Genomic DNA, 18,049 nt, shown 5'->3' on the forward strand with positions numbered 1-18,049 from the left:
AACAAAGACATAGAAAACCTCCAAACACTGGACCTGACCCAGTTTGCCTTTGTTATTGGAAGGTCATACTGCTAAACCTAGTAAACATCTTTGAGAAGGTCACTAACCCCATAGATGAGGGTAAAACACTGCATACCTTGACCTAGGTAAGGCATTTAACACAATACCCCACTCAGGTAATATTATAAATAAACTCACAGAACTGGGCATAAATCTACATCACTAGATGGAAAGCCAGTTGACTCAAGGACAGGACACAAGTGGTCAAAGTTGGTGATTCACGTTCCAGCAAGAGGCCAGTTACTAGTGGTGTGCCACAGGATTCAGTGCTGGGACCTCTTCTGTTTGGAATTTGCTTTGTAGATGCCAGGGCAAATGTGGATGGCATCTGAATGACAAAGTTTGTAGACAACTGCAAGCTGGGGACTATCACTGAATTCCGCAGTGATGTAGATTTCCTTCAGGAAGGCCTAAATCAGATAACTGACTGGTATCACAACCACGACTTGAAACTAAGCACATAGAAATGCATTATCATACCCTTTGGGAAAACAAATGCTCCTGCTAACTAGAACATTGATAATACTCCCCTAGCAGTAGACTCAGAGGTAATGGATCTGGATCTGAACTTCAACTGTCATGTATCCACAGCGGTAAAGAAGTGAATCTGTATGGCACGACTTATAAGTAAAGGTATGGCTTCCAGATCCTGGGAAATTATTGTCTCACTGTACACAGCCCTCATTAGACCAGTAATTGAGTACAACACACCATTTGGAATGTACTTGACCAGACACCTTCAACAGCTGGAGTGACCTCAAAGGTTCCTCACAAAGAAAACAAAGGGTGTAAACAACATGTCCTATGCAGATAGGCTGGAAGCCCTTTCCTTTTACTCTTTCTCGTATCGACTGTTAAGGGGCAACCTGTGTCTAACCTACAAGGCACTCACAAATCCAGCCCTGATGGAGCTGCTGCGTATTTGCAAGATAAGTAATACCCTGTCTGTGTATGCTGTGGCATTTTTTTCTCACCTCACCCTTACAGTTATACATTTTACATTTCTCTACTGTAGCATTACTGTTATCTTTTAATTTTTATTCACAGTTGTTGATATTGTTCTTGGCATTTGTTACCGTTTTGTCTGTCTGAGATTAACAGAGAGTAAAGTGAGTAAAAATGTAAATGTAAGCACACAGTTCTACCACATGGCAAACATTTTCTTTGTACATACTGCTTAGGTGAAGAGTATTTTTCTGCTGCTTGTTATATTTGTAAATCATTTACACTGACACCCATTAGGGATAGAAAAAATTCATTAAAGTTATTCAAGATGAAATGAAAAGAACTCTGAAAATTGTTACTGTGGAATGATACTCTACTCTAGCTAACCAATGCAGATAAATAAATAAAACAGTCCCATTGTTGGGGTTTTGTAGTCAGGTTTGGTTTCATTATCAAATCTCTCAGTGTTCACATTGGCCTTAGGCAGCATGGGCCTCTGCCTTGAATATCAAGTGTAGCATCGAAGCCAATATCAACACCATTGATGCAAACTATCCTGCATGTGCCATTCTCAGTACCTGTTGTTACAACGTTACCAGCAGCAACAAAGGTATCTCTTTGCCTTGCCTTTTAGCAGTCTACCTTTTCAGTTAATAAGACAGCTACAGCAGGATTCTTTGCCATTCTCAGACTTATTACCTCTGAGACCTGGTAGGAGACATAAATGTAAAAAGAAGCAGCACTTGTACTGTAGCCAGTAGGCCTTCATACCAGGTGCCAACAATGAAATAGAGTTTTGATTCCCTTCCACCTCCCCTTATGATCTCAGATTCATGGCATTGCTTGTAATGATGAGGCGTAGAAGCGAATGCCCACCAATCCCATAACCTCTACACAGAGGATATGCCAAAAGCTATTTTGACTCTGACCTTCTTCCTGGATGAAGTGTAATACCAACAAAACAGCCAAACCATGCAAGTTAAGCCAAGATGGAAACCAGATATAACGGTTCAAAGAAGGACTCATTCACCAAGGATAGAATATAAAGTTTAATAGAGACAATGTAACGTCAACACTTTCATGCTCAAAGGCACTTCTTCATCCAGTTCACACTAAACAAATGTCATGGGCAGTCCCATGGTGGCTTCATACTCCAAAACGTAACTTAGACAGTCTTTTCATTATCCCCGTTCCTGCTGTGGCTGTCGTCGTGGATGCCCCTGACTGTGGAGTGGGTTGCTGTCAAAGGCAGACTCTCTAAGGTGTATGGGTACAGACAGAGCCAGTCTGCACATAGTGTTCTGAAGAGGAGACTGGTCTTCTTGGTATAGCCAACTACACTGACAACATAGCAGTAGTTTGTTACTTAAACAGGGAGAGGCTCACTTTTCTATCATGAATCTTTGCAGGTATGTCAGTTAGCTAAGTGAACACGGGTTATCAGTCACATTCCAGAGGAAACCAGTTTTCAAGTAGGTAGGCTCTGTCATTGTTTAATGACTTGCTGATGCCTCATGAGTGGTCTGTCAGTCCATCAGCAGCATGAAAGTTTTTTATGTTATATGAGAAACATTGCTGCAGCCTTATTTATATACCTGCCAGTACCAGGTGCAGCAGCTTCTTTTGTCATTTTCTTTCTACTGAAACATCCATGGATGATTTTATACAGAAACAACCTTCAGAACACTCTGTAATTATTTTACTGTCTTTTCCTTTATTCTGAAATTTATTTAGAAGACAGACTGAAAAAGTCCAGATGCATTTATATAACCCCATTTTGGCTTCAACAAACTGGTTTCCTTTGCTCAAGTATCTCATTCTTGGGGAACCTTTTCATGTAGGGTCCTTCATATCTCTCCTGGATCGTCCATCTAAAAAGCATCTCCTGAATCTCAGCTTCATCTGTCTAAGCATGTGGTTACTTCAGTTCCAGTAATGGTCCAGGTCTCCTCATATCCTATCAGAGAAGTCCAGATACTCAGCTCTGCCTGGAGGATTAATACCAGAAAAATGCTCAAGTGCAAATGGACATACTTTTCTGTCTGGGCTATGTCAGAAGGGTTTGATTGTTTCACAATTTATACCTGCAGTGCTAGACAATCTTTCTCAGATGTTGGATTCATGATTAAGCTATTCCTTTAGTAAGGTATACCTTGCTACTGTCTGTTACTGTCTTTAGGATTCTGACTCTTTATCATTACTATTTTTGAAAACATACAAAACCATTTTAAGCAGTATTTCCCTTGTTTGAACTCCTATGAAGGATCCAGTCCCTTCTTGCAATTTGTATTTTGTTTGAGAGTGTCTCTTTCTTCTTTTGAACCAACTGTTACATATGAGTGGAAATATTTCTTAAAGAAAACACTTTTTCAAGTGGCCTTTATTTCAGATAAAAAAAGCTTCTGAGCTGTAAGCATTATGTGTAAATCCTAGTTTTTGACAATGAGAGTGTGTCATTACAAACTAAACTGTCATTTATCCCAAAGGTAGCCAGTAAGGCAGACCATAGCCAGTCTGTCAAACTGCCTGCATTCTTTCTTAATTATTCCAGCAAACATGAGTATTTTCTGCATTGTATCGCTGAGCAGTTAGAATCAAATCTCTAATGAAAGATTAATAATTGTATCCGTTTCTAACAATAAATTGAAATCTACCAAATCTCTAATGAAAGATTAACGATTGTATCCTTTTCTAACAAGAAATTGAAATCTAAAGTTGCTAAATTTATGTTATCCTGATGGTTACATCCGGTTATTTTCTCCAGGTCTTTTGGGTTTCTAATACCTTGATGGGAATGGACCCCATTCCCAAGTCAAAGTATGAATAAAGTTCATGACATTAGTACTGTTTCAGTCTTTGATGTTAGCTAGAAGTGCTCTTCTTAGCATCCGCCATTCATATGGAGTTAAATGTATCGGCAGCCTAAGACTGCAAATTCTTTTTTATGAGACCCATTACTCCAACTACTATTGGAACTGTATGGGTATCCTTCTTCCACATTGCCTTCGTTTCTGCCTGCAAATTCTGGTATTTTTTACTTTGTTATCTCTCTTGTACATAAAACAGTGTAATCACTGGGTGTAGCAATTTCAGTTATCAGTGCTACTTTTGTCTTCTTTTCGTGGAGTACTGTATCTGGTTTTCTTGCATCTACATTTTTAACTGTTTCTAATTGGTAATCCCATATGATACGAACTTTATAATTCTCAGTAATGCTATTGGCTCATGTTTCCAGTGCTTCTCCGCTATTTCTATATTGTAATGTTTGTACATTGCCCAGTGCAACAGTCTTGCCACATTATAATACTTTTCAGTATGCAGGCCCTCTGCTATTAGTGTATCACACCCAGCAATAAGAGGTGTGACTGCTTCCAGTTCTGTTTTACAGAACCTGCATTTATCTCCTTCTCCCACATGTTCATCGGACTTTGTAAACCAACATATACATAGCCCACTATCCTGGGCCGCTAATATTAACCTTTCAGTTTAAATTCACCTCTTCTTTACCATTCGTGCATCATATCCTAACTGACGTAAGGCTGTTCCAGGAGTTTTCTGTACTTGCAACTATATTTATGCATTTTCCACATTTCTTGCCTTTTCATCTGATCCTCCTTGTATTCTTTCTTTTGTTTTGTGGCACATTCAGTTGCTGCCTGATTTATGTCTACTTCTGGTTTGATTTTCATTCATGTTTGACACTGATATGCTTCTGCTAAACTAATCAGGAAGTCATCTTAGATTTGTTCTCTTCATGTTTCAAAACTTTCACTATGTTTGAATCTGGTGAGGTCAACAAATACGTATGCAGTCCTACTATTGCAGTTCTATATATGTAATCAATTTTGAGGCAGCCCATACCTCCTTCAGAAGGAGTATGCAATGATTTTTATATCATTTGATAAGCGTGAAGCATTTTTCTTGTTTTCCTGTCCAACTGATCCAGTACATTTTGGGGCCAGTCAACCCAAAACTGTAAGTTAGAACAGGAAGGGCAAATTGGTTTATAGACTGGTTTACTTATTCGTTTGGTTTATAGACTGGACTTTGTTCCTAGGTGTCAGGGCTGTTTCCAGTATTAATTTTAGTCTTGTTTGCATTTGTTCATGTTTTATTGTTGAGCCTTCATCAGTTCCCAAATATTTATACACTTTCTTCTGCACATATTTTTTTATATCACATTCCTGCCCCAAGCTGATATTTTCATTGGTGCTGCAGTTTTCCTGCTTTAAATGTTGCTTTTGCACATTTATCAAGACCAAATGACATTCTAATATCATCTGAAGTTTGGACCACTACCAGTTCTGTTTTCAGCTCCTCATCTGATGAACTACTGTGTACAGTTCTAAATCCTCCTGAAATGATGATAAGTCTTTACACTTTGTTTTCTTGAACCCAAATTATAACCATGACCTAATAAGGGCAGTGGTGATGAGTCACCTTGGAATATCTCCCTTTGAATTTTTATCCCTGGGATAATAATTTTTCCTTTATCATGGCTTAGGTGGAAAGAGGTTTGCCACTTTTTCATGGTCACTCTAATGTAATTGATCAGTGCAGGTTGTATCTTATACATCTGTAAGCACTTCTTTATCCATGAGTGCGGGATGCTGTCAATTTTTTTTGTAATCTTTCCATGGCATACTTAGATTCTTACCCATTTTACAACTCTCTGTTATGACTTATTTAACAACAAATGATCATTTTCTCCTTATGACATCCATTTGTTACCCTTTTGTTCTATTGCCATGATTGAGTTTTCTGCTAAATAACTATAAACTGTGTCAGCAGCATTTCCAGTATACAGTTTATACATTGTCAGAAGGCAAATTATTGGTCTGTAGTTTTTATGATATCTTGCAGGTTTACTCTTAAGGAGGAGTATCCTTTTTTCCTGTTGTTAACCAGGTTGGTATCTGTTCTATATGCACATATAAGTAGTTTTTACTCGGGGATAAATCCTCATGCAAAAAGTTAATACTTTCAGCAAGAAGTTAAGTAGGGCATCTTTGCCTGGGGTTTTCCAGTTGAGAACTTTTTCTTAAATTTGTTTCAGTCCCTCTTGCCATTACTTCATCCCATTTCATATCCAGTACTGCTGAACTTTTCACTTTTTCTTTTAGTTCTTCTTTCCATTCAGCGTCTTTGTTGTGTTCCATAGGGTCTTCATAGAACTTTTTCCAAAATGTGTCTATTTCTTCTTTTTTGGTGGTGTTTCTATTACATTTGTTTTGCTTACCAATTCTCTATAAAACTTTTTGGATCATCAGCGAATTGCTTATTTTGTACATTTTCCTTTATATTTATTTGCATATCTTCTAAGTTTTTCTGCCTGTGCTGATATCTTTAGTTTGTTTGCAGTGGTGTACATTAGATCATGGTCTGTTCTAATAGTGAGCTCTGCTTTTATCACGTATATCTTTCTAAGTGTTTTTGTTGATGTGTTCCCTTTTCTCTACTTTTCTAACAATGGCACTTGTCTTAATTGCTTTATACTTTTTTCTATTCAGTGCTTTCATGATGGCATTTGATTTCTTCCCTTACTTTCCCTAATTGTATTTTTGTGGTAAGACTTTATCTATTATTAATTTAGCTGCACAGTAATATATTTTATTAACTTATTTTATATAATTTCTGTATTTCTGTTAATAGTCTTGATTACTGTGTTTATTTTATAAGACTTCTGACATTTTGGGTTTTATTGACATTCTGTACTCTATTTCTTTCCTCGATTGTAATATGTATATCCAGTTCTATTAAATCAAGCAACTATTCCCTTATATCTTTTTCTTCTAAACTGAGGGTGCATTCTTTGTTCTATTTCCTACGGGCATTCTACAGAAAGTTCCAGAACATCTTCCTGTGACATATTCTCTTCAGCTTCATCCTGTGTGATCTGTTGCGCTTTCATATGGGAACTCAACGGCCAATCACTCTACATCATTGACTGCATCAGAGTTGCTACCGTTTCCTACTCCTTCCCTTGCTGTGCAACTCCAACTGAACATTTGTACTGGTTTTCTGATGAAGGTTCCAAAGTATCTTCATACGGCAACTGATCGGATTCATCTATAGGTTTCTCCTTAATTTGGGGGCTCATTGTTCTATCATGTTGTGATGTTACGAGGGTTGGATTTTCTGCACTGAATCCTTCATTTCACAGATAATCCATAACTTTGGTTTCTATTTCTTTAACTTTTGCATTACTAATCCCCTTTTTCTGATTTCCCCCCCTTTATTTTCTTATTTTTTGTATTGTAATATTTTTCATATCAGGATGCTTTTGCCTGTATTTCTCTTCAAATATCTTTGGTGCTGTTTTTTTTGTATTCTTAGTTTTGCTTTCTCCTTTGCATAAATATTGCACCATATTAAATTTCTTTTTTCTTTCCCATGTCCATATTTCTTCTTCAGATGTCTCCTGCTCCACCTCTTTCTCCTTACTCTGGGAACTCATTGTTCTGTCATGCTGTGACGTAACATGTGAAAGACTTTCTACACTAAATCCTTCAGTTTGCAAGTATTCCATAGCTTCAACTTTTATTTTTTAAACTTATACTTTACTAATGCTCTGTAATAGTTCCTCCTTTGTGATCTTTTTTTTGTATTGTAAAATTTTCCACATCTGAATACCTTTGTCTGTATTTCTTTTCAAATACCTTTAAAGCTGCTTTTTTGTATTGATTAGTTTGACTTTCTCATTTGCATAAATATTCCACCATATCAGATCTCCTTTTCTTTCACATGCCCATGTTCCTTTTTTATACCATTCAAAAATCTCTAGATTTTGTTCTTTATATTTGTGTACTTCCTTTGTCACTTCTTTTTCCAAACAGCCCAAGGTTTCTGGGTCTATATAGTGTTATTCATTAATCTGTTGTATTAATGAACACAAATTTTCATTTGAAACTTTTGACAGGTTTTCTTGTGGAAGCATTTTTCTTTCCTGTCCCCTAATTTCTCTCTTAATCTTTTGTGTATCTTTTATCCAAAAATTCTTTCTTATCTTCAGTAGTCCACTTTGTCATCTGACTGGCTGCATTTTGGCCTGTCAATTTTTTTTATTTTTTTGTGGACTGTTACTTCCTTCTAACACAGGGGGCCATCCTCCCCCTGAGCCTGGCCTAACCCCATTGTAGGAATGTTTCTGTGTCTTCAGGATTCTACTCTATCATTTTTTTCCAGTCCTGGCACCAGTATACCTACCAGGATTTGGCACTTTTTTATTCTGGGGCTTGTGCAACCAGCTGGCTTTTTATGTTTTAAACTATTTCTGTCCATGATATATGCTATATAAAATATAGCCTATATGTCAGTGTTGTTTTGATAAGATTTTGCGAAAACAGTGTCCCCCTCTTGAAGATAGTCATCAAGACTTGAAGATAAATTCAATCCCAGCAATACTACTCTCTCCTTTAATTTCTGATTTTACCATCTCTCCATTTTGACCCCCTAAGGTAGCCAGTAAGACAAACCTCAGCCAGTCTATCAAATTGTCCACATTCTTTCTTAATTGCTCCAGCAGACACAAGTATTTTCTGCATTGTATGGCTGCCCAGACTATGAGGTTAGAACAAAATCTCTAATGAAAGATTAATAAATGTATCTCTTTCTAACAAGAAACTAAAATATGAAGTTTCTAAAATGATGTTAGCCTGATGGTTACTTGAATGCATTCGGTTCTGTTATGGGAAATAGAGTAAATCTTAATCTACTGTGCCGAAGGTTCATTAAACAAAGGGCAGTGGCTACCTCTTATTTGTCTTGCAGCTACATAGGCTTCACTGAATACTGTTACAAAACACTAGAAGCTGGACGTGAGCTGTATGTCCTGGATTTCCTTGAGAGTGATATTATTACAGGTGTCCAACCTTGGAATCGTGTCCTGCAGTTGACTAGGATGGCCGTCCTCATACCAGATATGAAATGTATTTTAGTAACATTAGATCTGGAGGAGGAAGTCCATTCCTTTCAACATATCCTCCCGCCTCATTGCTGACATGGTTTGGAATTCTTTTATTCTTTATTCTGTTTGTTTTACTCTGCATTAAAACTGCAAGACAGATATCTAGAGAGGTAGCTATTTTGCAGAGCACTTTGCGCAAGAGAGGAGGGACTAGTAGCTTGAGAAAGTTTCAGATACTAAGCTGCGTAATACTTATTAGCCTTAGTCCTATAGGTGACTAGGATAGACCTGCCTATCTATGTCTAAAATTATTAAGAAAATAACTTTTTTTTTCTTTTCCTTTAAATGCATTGTATGATTTTTCTGCAGCTTTTCACTTTGGGTGGACAATCTATAAATAAATTAATGACTGAATGAACTAATAAATAGCTGAAAAAATACCCTAAGCTCTATTCTCAGATTAGATTCCAAACTTCATCTATTATTAAGTCTATATAAAGATATTATTTTACTTGATGCCCCAGTCTGAAACTTTATTCTCCATATACTGGAATGGCTAGTTAATTTATGAGAATTTTTTTCTCATTTGGACTAAGTCTGGAAAACTACAATTTCTTCATTCTGCTTAGCTTTCTTATACATACTGCATGTTTAATCATACTATTTGTATGACCTCATGCAGTTTACTCCACTTTGGCCAGAATGTTTCCCTTTCTTGTTCGTGAAATAATTGTACACGGTAAGCATATCCTCTGGATTTTAGATCTGTGTCTTGTGTCAGGGGCAGTTTCATGAGAATCTAGCTATCTTGTGTCATGGGCAGTATCACTGAGAGCATAACCGTCTTATGTCAGAGGCAGTATCACTGAGATCCTAACTATAAGCCGCATCGTGCTTCCTTATGGTAAATATTTATCCTCATCCTAAAAAGACCTGTTAAGTAATTCATATTTGCCTTCCTCGTCACTTGCAGTAGTTTAATGTGGGCTAATGTCATTCATACAGCCTGGTTGGGTAGTACTCTCATTTTGTGCAAAACTGACCCAGAAGTAAGAATATACTTCCTGATTACCAAATGAGATGAACGTGTATGTACAAGGGCTGGGGTAAAGCTGCAGACCGTAATGAGATGTTAGGACATCTAGAAATAATACTTTACATATGAAGTCATTACTTGTCTTAAGGCTACAAGAATACTTCTGTAAAAAGAACATGTAAATGTTATCACACTGTACTATTGTTTGATGCAATAATATGCATTATATTGTTGAACGTTAAAAAGTTATCAAAAATTTGAACTCATAACAATCATATTTTGTAGGTTGGTGAGCGTCTTGGTAGATATGAAGTAGAGAAGCGATGTGCTGTTGAGAAAGAGGACTATGACTTAGCCCAGCAAAAGAAGTTTCAGATGGATGAGTATCGAATGAAAGTATACCAGCAACTGGAGTTGCACAATCTCCTTGATATGGGAGTGGTAGGTTCAGGATTAACAGCTAGATGAATTAAAACAATTAACTTATTTGTAGGTTTAAAAAGCTTTATAGTTTAATATATAGAGGTTGTTGGTACTTATGAAAATGTAACACATTTTAATGTTTTTACAGGTGAATACATCTATCTACAGTCAGTGCAAAGTTACTTTGCTGCTGAGTAATAACAGTATAGCCTCTACAGTTTCTTACCTATCGTCTTTCTCCACATTCCAGTTGTACATACAGAATATTAAATATTTACTTGGATTGAAGCAATAAATTGACACAGTCAGTAAGGAGGTTTTACCAGCTTCTTTGGCATAGAAGGATAAAGCCGTGATTATGATCCATATGCTACCCCTTGGGGACTTGAGGTCATGACTTACATGCACAGAGTCAACAAAAGACCCCCCTACCCCACTCCCCAGCAGGATGATGACAACATTCCAGCCACTTGACTGTCTCCCCTGGTAGGAATAAATGGGCAAGACAGTTGTATCCCATTTATTTCTCCTAGCCTGTAACCAAGGTTTAAACAACAGGGTCATAGGTTCATATGTGTTTACTAGGCTAACGACCACAAGGGCCTTTTAAGCCTAGTCATGCATCCCAAATCTCTGACAAGTTCTGATACCCTTGATAAGTGTAAGCATGGGCCTGGGAGATGAACCATTTACAGGTTACCTGTTTGCATCAGAGACATAGGTGCCAAACCAGGGATGAATTTCCGGTTTCCCATCCAGTTATCCAAGTTGCACTTGAATTGGGTTAGGGCGGAACTCTGCTTCACATGGATGGGGAGCCTGTTCCATATACGGGGTAGTCTCGGGATACATACCTATTTCTCCAGCAGGTCTTATTTATATTACAGGCTAGGTTTAAGTCTTTAGAACAGGTAATTCTGGTACTGTTTGTTTTGTGGATATGCAGGAGGTCCTTCGGATTGGGGTCTGACAATGCCCTGAATGCCAGGCTTAGATCTCTCCTCACAAGCCTGCAGGAGACACAGAATACAGGGATAGGGTATTGAGGCTGTCTGCATAAGACATATTACTTAAGCCCTGTTAGTTAGTTAGTGAGGAACATCTGTGGACGTGCCAGTTGTTGGATATGCCTGGTTAGGTACATACCATGGCTGAATGAAATTTGCCTCAAGCTATTTGAAACTGGCTTTTCTGGTTACACAAATGTGCATACCACCACCCACAATGGCAGACTGCAGAAACTTGTTGGTAGCATGTTGTAACGCACACAAACACACACACACACACACACACACACACACACACACACACACACACACACACACACACTCTTACATTAGAGCACCCTCCCCTGTCAATTACCATTCCCATAAATGTGTCACATGTGTATAAAACCCGCTGTATCACGGCTTTGCGTGATTTTGTGCATAGCGCGGCATCGAGCAGCGCCGCTTATTTGGGTTTGAGCCTTGGAACTGATCTAGTTCTCATAATAAACATCCTATTCCTATGCTAAAGCCTAGCACTTGCTCACTAAAGCAATTATATAAGTCAGCACTAAAAAATTAAAAGCACTACACCCTCACAAACTCCCCTTGAGTAACTTGTTCCCCATTGGCCCTTTTTTCAATTATAAAGGAATTCCCAATACTATTCTAGCATGTCCAAAGGTCAGTTGTCAACCTCCTCTCCGGTCCAGCTGGTGAACCTGGGAATCTTGAGGCAATGTTACAACTGCCTAATGTACACAGACAACCCTCTCCTCCTCCCAACAAATTCCAACACATGTGAGAGATGCAACCATATAGCCAAACTAGAGGCTAAGCTCTCTCAACTCAGTACTGGCATAACCAGTCAGGAGGAGAAGGAAACCACACTCTCTACAATTCCAGTCTCACATAGACCTACCACGACAGCAAAGCAAACACATAAACACACAAAAACATACTTGGAGGCTCTAAATAAAAATCTGCCTAAGCAGCAGAGACCTCCAAAGCAGACACCCAAACAACCGCTACCCCAAAACAAAACACGTGCATCCCATAGCTCACAAAGCCAGTGTGCCGAACAGTCACAGCCCTTAAGTCTAAACAACACACCTGATACACTTGTAATAGGTGACTCTATCATCAGGCACACTGACGTCCCGCTCACCAGGCTGAACAAGGAGAAGGTCACGGTGAGTTGCCTATCGGGCGCTAGGATCCGCCACATAACACAAGCACTCAGGTCACTCCAAGGCAAGTACAAATATGACTCAGTCATTGTCCATGCTGGTGTGAATGACCTGAGACGTACCTCCCTGGACTACATGAAAAGAGACATAGAGGAGCTCTCTGAGCATGTAGCCCAGGCCAGTATGACCCTGACCTTGAGTAGCATCTTACCCTCACCAAGAATGATGCCACAGTATGAAGACAAGATTATCAGTTTCAACAATTGGCTTAAGTATTGGTGTCATTCAAAGGGGATCCAATGCCTGTCAGCCTGGGATGACATGCTTGACAAGCCACGATGCTTCGCTAGGGATGGCTTGCACCTGTCACCCCTGGGCTTTCGGATATTGGCAAAGGCTCTTGCTACCCCCATAGTGCCTTTTTTAGGCAAGGCTCAAAAGACAAACCCACCTCCATAGGTATCACAAGGGATAAGAAACTAAGAGTAATGCTACTCAACGCCAGAAGTCTAAACCTCAAGATGCATGCACCTGAAACTCTCCTTAGCATGGAGAACATCGATATCTGTGCAGTAACAGAAACCTGGTTCAAGGCTCTCGAGAGCACCCCAGCACTACCAGGTTATACCTCATACCATGCTTTTCGGCCCCAAAACTTGGACCGAACCACAAAAGGAGGAGTATCAATATTCGTCAAAGATACCCACACCTCCAGGTTGGTGGCACAGCACGAAGCATCAGAGACTATCCATGTGCAACTAACAGTGGGTAAAACCGCCTTCCAGTTTATAGCTTGCTACAGACCACCCTCCCAAACCCAGGAACCCCACTCAGCCTTCCTGAGAACACTGGAAAATATGAAGGTCTCTCCAAACACCATTATATTGGTTGACTTCAACTACCCAACCATAGACTGGGAGCATTACTCTAGCTCCAACACCCTAGCCCAAAGGTTCCTAGAATTTATAAACTCAAATGCTATGGAACAACTTGTTACCACTCCCACAAGAGTGGAAAACATACTGGACCTGATCATCACCAACATGGGGACTCTATGCTCCAGACCAGAAGTGTATCCCTCACTGGTAAGATCAGACCATAAACTAATCTCACTGGATATTCACATCCCAACCCCACCCCATGCCCAGAAAACCACAGTGAAAAACTTCTCTAAAGCAAATTTCACACTCCTCAAAACTGAGGTGGAATCCTTCAAAGCCCCCGGGCCTGTGGATAATACGGCCCTGACCACAAAATCCTTTATAAACGCATTCTATGAACACCTTCAGGAATGCATGGATCATGCTATCCCAAATAAAACCAAGACCCAATCCTCCAAAGGCAGACGTCCTGTCTGGTGGACCCCAGCCATAAACAAACTATACAATAGAAGGAGGAAGCTACTACATGACAGAGCAAAATCCCAAAAAGGGAAGGCATCCCTGATCAGTATTAGCAAAAAACTACGGGCACTCATAAAATCGTCTAAGGCCAGCTTCGAGAGAAAAATTGCACAGGACACTAAGGATAATCACAAGGCTTTCTTTAGTTATGTTAGGAACCTGGGTGGGAATTCCCAGATATGCTCAGAATTAGTCCAAAATGACAAAAATACACGAACCCACAGACATTGCCAACATCCTAGCTGACAGGTTCAGCGCAAACTTCTCCCCCCCCACCAAAAGGGCTAATATCTATCCCAGCAGAGTGCTGCCCCCCTGACATCTCAGATGCTCAAGTAAGAGCTGCCCTCTCCAAAGCAAGAAACACAGCATCAATGGGACCAGACGGTGTCCCGGGCTGCGTCCTACATGAACTCCAAGAAGAGCTAAACCCAAACCTAAAACTACTGTTCAATCTCAGCCTTACTACAGGATATGTACCCAAAGAGTGGCGTACAGCAACAGTGGTCCCTCTCCACAAAGGTGGTGCCTCAACGGATCCTGGAAACTATTACCCCATAAGTCTCACTAGCTTGGTCTACAAAGCTATGGAAAGGATCATCATGGACCTTATAAATAAAGATATTGGGGACCTACAGACACTGGATCCTACCCAGTTCGGCTTTGTTAAGGGCAGATCCTGCCTCTTAAACCTAGTCAATTTCTTTGAAACAGTCACCAAGGCCATTGACAACGGGAAGGTGGTCCACACAGCCTACCTGGACCTCGCAAAAGCCTTCGATACAATACCCCACTCGGGCATTATATATAAGCTCACCAGCTTAAATATAAACCCCTATGTCACTAGATGGGTTGCAAACTGGCTCAAGGACAGAACCCACATGGTTAGAATAGCTGGAGCCATGTCAGACTCCAAACCAGTTACAAGTGGCGTCCCACAAGGCTCAGTCTTGGGACCTCTCTTGTTCGGTATATATTTCTCGGAGGTACAGGCCAACATGGAAGGACTGTGGCTGACCAAGTTCGCAGATGACTGCAAACTGGGCGCCATAATAGACTCTCCAGCCGACACAAGCATCCTCCAAAAGGGTCTCATAGAAACAGACAACTGGTGCCAGAGCCATGGCCTCAAGCTAAACGCCAAAAAGTGTATAGTCATCCCCTTTGGCAAAAACAAAGTGTTCACAAATTACCACATAGGTGGTAATCCATTAAGTACAGAAGAAGTAATTAGGGACCTGGGGACCCAAGTTGATAGCAATCTCTCATTTGACAACCACGTGGCCAAAGTGGTTAGAAAAACATTTTATATAGCCCACCTAATCATGAAGGGATTCACATCTAGATCAGGGGAGGTCATCGTGCCTCTTTACTCATCCCTCATCAGGCCCATAATTGAGTACAATGCCCCTTTTGGGATGTACCTTACCAGACACCTACAGCAACTGGAAAGACCCCAAAAGTACCTCATCAAGAGGATCAAGGGGCTCAAACAGATGCCGTATGCTGCCCGGTTAAAGAAACTCCAACTCTACTCAGTGGCATACCGCCTGCTCAGAGGCGATCTGTGCCTGACATATAAAGCCATGTCCAACCCGGAATTAATGGACATGCTGCACCTCAGAAAATCCCAATCCCATCGAGCTACGCGCTCGAGGGACTTAAACCTCAGCACTGAAATAAATTGGACATGCTGGAGGGACAGATTCATAACCCAGAGGCTCCCTTCACTCTGGAATAAAATCCCAGTCCAGGTTAGGCAGAGTCCCTCATTGACTCTCTTCAAGAGGAATCTTGATGAGTGGATGGGAGATCATAGGTTTACCACGGGTATCACTTCTGTGTCACTCTTAGACAGAGGCACAGTATACTAACCTCGAAAAAGGGCATAGCAAAATTAATTTAAAATGGGTGGTGAAAGCCTTACACACTCTGGTTAGGCTTATAAATGCCCTAGGGCAGATAGCCTAGTATGAACCTATGAACATCTTTTCTTTCCTTTAACATTGGCTACATAAACAATTGACTGCTGATTGAAGGACAGTGCTTTCTTTTTTCCATAAATATTAGAAACCTTGCCTTCAACACTTTACTTTAAACAGTGTACTAATATCAATCGGATGTATGTACTGACTTATTTCATGCATTATGGCCTTGCAGAGGTTTTAATATCAATTGGATGTATGTACTGACTTATTTCATGCATTATGGCCTTGCAGAGGTTCTCATAAAGATGTTTGTCTCGCTGAAATAATGAGCATCTCACTCACACACTTCTTATGCAGAGGTAAACTTCCTTACATGATTGATTCGTAATCTGTCTGTCCCACCATATTATTTTGCAAAGCATTTGATTTAAAACTGTGTAACTGATACCTTACTTTTCATATCTATTATATGCTGGGCTTCTACTAATCAACTTCCAAGGGCAGTTCACACTGTTTGGTAAATTTCAGAGCCTTCTTAAAGGCCCTCGCCACCTCAGGACGGTCCTCAGTCTGAGATCTCCGTACTGTTATTCAGCCATTAAAGTGTCTTTGTTAAGGCTCTACTCTCCATTTTTGCTCTGTTATTCAAGGATACTGTTCTAGTTACTTATAGCACAGACCAGTCTGGAGCAGAACCTGTTCTCTAAGCAGTGACACTTTATTATCTAAAAATACCCTTGATTTTACATTTTTAATACTTGTCATTTACTGCCAATGGGATATTATGAGAAAGGGACCATCTTCCATCTACACTGAAATCTGTATATTTCAGTTGGCGCTAAATGCATCATATTGATACAGAGGGAGAGTGTAACGCATATTTGTCTAGCATTTATTTAGTTTAGATGCAGTAAAAACATGAGTGACAAGGAACCTTTAGCTTACAAAATTGCTGATCTTTGTCATGGACTTCTTTGTCTGCTGTGGTTTGCCTGTACAAAATACATTCTGTGGGATTTTTACTGCTGAGTCCTTTATACTATAATCCTTGATTAATCTCACAAGTACATTTTCATATTTATAATTTGTCATTGTTCTAACCACAGTAAAATGATTGAGCAGCTGAATAGCGAATTGCTACATTACTTTTGTGAAAGTATTTTAGAAGTATGTAATAATGTTTAGGGCTTATGTATGAGGCTGATGAAGCTCCAGCCCAAGGTGCCAGCTTTTTTGGAGAACCATCTGACAGGGGAGATAATTTTTTCTTTACTTTGCCCTCGGTATCCTTAACTCAGTACCTAACTTCATCAGACAGCGTACAATTTGAAGTGCTTATTAGAAGACAGGAGGGAGTCATCTTTACTGGTGGCTCCTTTATAAAATGTGACAAATTACATGAGAAGTTATGTGAGCTCGTGGTGAGACATTAATTCATGAAGACAATTTGTTTGTTGTTCTCCTTTGATCACCACATATCCACTATTGTAAGGAAGTCCTTTTTTTTGTCACAAGGCTTATATGAAAATGTTTGGCATCCAGGCCCAGGGATGGAAGTCATTCTGCTGTACTCAGCTCTCATCAGTTTGATCAATGAATATAATGCCCATTCAGTATGTACACTTGTCACACCTGAAGCAACCACAAGACTTTCTCACTAAAACAGCAAGGGTCTAAATCAGAAAACCTATGCAGACTGTCTCAAATACTGTAGGTGAGGTAGGCAGGAAGCATCCATCCAGACAGTCAAAGACATAAATGGAGAACTGGAAGCCTGTGAGTATTATTTTGCTACAACAATGCTGATAAACACAGCATATTGTCATTATGATACAGCCAGACTTACAAAGTATATGCTCAAGTTCATTGACTGAGAGCTGCAAGGGTTGTTAGACTCTGGTAGCATGGTCACACTAGTTGGAGCCCAGTAGGTTTGTAATAGGAAGGCCCAGACTTCATTTAGTTGTCTCACTGCCATACCTCAATCCTGATGTAATTACAAGGGAAGATTTTCCTCATTTTAATGCGTTATTGGGAGAATGGAAAGGGAAAACACAGCAGAAGGCTGGGAGAGGGTCTCTCCTACTGATAAAAAATGAAACCAACAACCTTGCAGAAGAAGAGCTGGAATGAAACAAGTCACAGCGCACAGCCGTCATCATCATCAACCTC

The 18,049-nt window shown here is 39.8% G+C and overlaps 1 protein-coding gene across 1 annotated transcript in view; it reads left to right on the plus strand.

The window, feature by feature from the left end:
- CEP104 (centrosomal protein 104) overlaps nt 1-18,049 on the plus strand; it is a 2,320,447-nt gene that overhangs the window by 690,794 nt on the left and 1,611,604 nt on the right. Inside the window, 1 exon segment of the mRNA XM_044062948.1 lies at nt 10,233-10,388. Coding sequence (XP_043918883.1) covers nt 10,233-10,388 — 156 coding nt within the window.

Source organism: Protopterus annectens, chromosome 2.part1, assembly GCF_019279795.1.
Source record: "Protopterus annectens isolate FY-2018-M chromosome 2.part1, PAN1.0, whole genome shotgun sequence".
Classification (NCBI taxonomy): Eukaryota; Metazoa; Chordata; order Ceratodontiformes; family Protopteridae; genus Protopterus; species Protopterus annectens.